The 2,500-nt window shown below is 57.6% G+C and overlaps 1 protein-coding gene across 1 annotated transcript in view; it reads right to left on the bottom strand.

Moving 5' to 3' along the window:
* PTSG_03331 (GTP binding protein 4) overlaps nt 1–2,462 on the bottom strand; it is a 3,661-nt gene extending 1,199 nt beyond the window's left edge. The window contains exons 1-5 of the mRNA XM_004995849.1: nt 2,117–2,462; nt 1,761–1,952; nt 590–1,595; nt 184–242; nt 1–3 (exon numbers count right to left, since the gene is read on the bottom strand). The exon at nt 1–3 is cut by the window's left edge and continues 95 nt beyond it. Coding sequence (XP_004995906.1) covers nt 1–3; nt 184–242; nt 590–1,595; nt 1,761–1,952; nt 2,117–2,455 — 1,599 coding nt within the window. The 5' untranslated portion in view covers nt 2,456–2,462. The remainder of the gene's footprint in view (nt 4–183; nt 243–589; nt 1,596–1,760; nt 1,953–2,116) is intronic.
* Nucleotides 2,463–2,500: the final 38 nt, after the last annotated feature.

Below are 2,500 nucleotides of genomic sequence, written 5' to 3'. Positions count from 1 at the left end.
CAGCTGTGCGAAAGGAGTCATGTCGCACAGAGATGAATGCGTGGTACGTGGTGGGCGCACGTGTATGCGTGTGTTATCGGTGGAATGGACCAATTCAGATGAACAAACTACAAAACAAGCAAACAAACGCACTCTTCATTTGCACGCCAGCGCAGCCAAAACCGCACCACCGTGTCCCCTCACCTGGTTGCTGAGTAGCTGCTCCAGGGGGCTCGCGTATTCCGCAGCAAAGCCCGTGGTGGCTGGCGGTGCACAAGGGTTGGGGGAGGGGGCAGCGGTGTGGGGTGAGATGGCAAAGAAACGCGCATGTGAATATACCGGATGACGAACGTTAAGCTCCCGCAGACAAAGGTCGGACACAGACACACAGAGACAGAGACAGACAGACAGACAGACAGACAGTTAGACAGACAGACAGACAGACAGACAGACAGTTAGATAGACAGACAGACAGACAGACAGACAGACAGACAGACACACACACACACACACGCACAGACACACAGACAGACACAAACGCACACATGTAGAAGCATGAAAACCACAACAGGGGCAGCTTTCGGGCAGCCTTGCACCGCCTTTGCCGAACCTTTGTATTCGTGGTGCTGCTTGTGGAAGCGGGCGTACAGCTGCGGCATGTGCAGGAGGCGGTGCGTCCAGTAGAACAAGGCGTCGTTGACAAGCACGCTGAAGCCAAACCGACACATCATCGGCACAAGCGCCCCTGCTGCCGGCGGGCCCGCAACATCCATGCCCATACGCAGGAAGAGCGGAAACAGCGCGTACAGCGAGATGGGCTGGATGACCCAGTGCGACACAGCACTCTTGCGCAGCGTCTTGGCAATGAGTGCGCGCGATGGCTCTGGCGTGCTGCCTCGGTCAATCTTGTGCTTGCTGCAGATGCCAAAGCGGTCCATGAGCAGGAAGGCCGAGTTGACGCCGTAGTACATCACCTCGTGCACCGCCATCGTCGATGCCACGAACCACGCCCGCTGAGACCACGGCCACACGCCCGTCACAAAGTGGTGATACAGCGGCTGGATGCCCACAGCCGCCAGCGTGCACAGCGTGGAGATGCGCAAACAGTCCCGCAGCGTGTGCAGTGTGACGCACAGCGTGGACGGACCACGGACTGCAGCCGAGTCGTCAGCGTCGGTGCCGATGTTGGTCCTCGTGGTGGTGTCGGTTGTGCTGGGCGCGGCGTAGGAGGGTGGGAGTTCTGCATCGTCGGTTTTCGGAGCGAACGCGCTGGGTGTGGACGTCACGTAGTTGTTGGTGTTGTTAGTGTTTGGGTTGTTGTTGGTGCTGAGATTAGCGGTTGTTGCTGTTGTTGCAGTTGTTGTGGCGGGGGCAGTCTTTGGTTTGGAAACGATTGTGTGTGGCGTGGGTGTAGCTTGAAGCTTCGACTTCATACGGTATGTCATGAGCTTGTCGCAGGCTGCGTTCTTGACCTGCGCCACGCCCTCCCCCGTGAGCGTGCTCATGCTCAGCACGCTGATGCCCTCGGCCTCATACGCCTTCAGCCGCTCCTGCACCTCCGTCGGCGCATCCTCAATCTTCATCGTGTCAGCCTTGTTCACAATAATCGCCAGCGGCTGCCGTGGCAAACATGCAAACATTGGGTTGGGGTGGGGTGGGGGGTTGCGTGAGCGCGATGGCAAGCGGCAAGTGGAAGCAGTACGACGACAATCACCAACGTCACAGCTACTCGTCACAACCGTATCCAGAGCACACACACACACACACACACACACACACACCTTCTTTGCAAAGAGGGGCTTGATGTTCTCAAAGAGGGAAAACTGCTGCTCCACAGTGAAGCCGCACTGCTGGCTCAGGTCCATCACATACAGCACACACGCGCGCAGATGCGCAAGCGCCGTGATGGCCTGCATCTCAATCGTGTTGCGCTGCTCCAGCGGGTGGTCAAGAATGGCCGGTGTGTCAATCACCTATATGGCAGGGGCGTTTGTGTGCAGTGTGAGCTTGAATGAGTGGTGCTTGCAGGAGATGGACCGGGTAAACGGTGGCACTACTACACGATCTGTCATGCACGTGTGTATGCGCAACTTCTGCGTAACGTGTACGTGCATATGCTTGTGCCGAGGACGCGTACCTGCCAGCGAAGATACTGGTAGTCTGTGTGTCCGACGAAGAGGGACTTGGTTGTAAATACGTACGGCTGCACTTCAACATCTGCGCGCGTCACCTTGTTGACAAAGCTCGATTTGCCCACGTTCGGGAAGCCCGTCACAAGCAGCGTGCGCGTGTTGGGGTCGATCGAAGGCAGACGCGACAAATGCTGCCGCAATTGCTCAAGGTACCCCAGCGAGGACTTGCGATCATGCAAGACAGTCGCCATGCGACCCAGCGCCCTGTGCTTGAGCTGCTTGCATTGCTCCAAGGACTCGCCCTGCTTCAACTGCTGCACACACTCTTCAGCAAGGCTGTGCATCGCGTGTCGTGTAGGACAGCGAACGTGTGAGGCGGATGCAGTTGA

This window comes from Salpingoeca rosetta (genome assembly GCF_000188695.1).
Source record: "Salpingoeca rosetta unplaced genomic scaffold supercont1.7, whole genome shotgun sequence".
NCBI classification, from domain to species: domain Eukaryota; class Choanoflagellata; order Craspedida; family Salpingoecidae; genus Salpingoeca; species Salpingoeca rosetta.
Note: the sequence above shows the minus strand (reverse complement) of the source record. Positions and strands in the feature narration are given on the sequence as shown.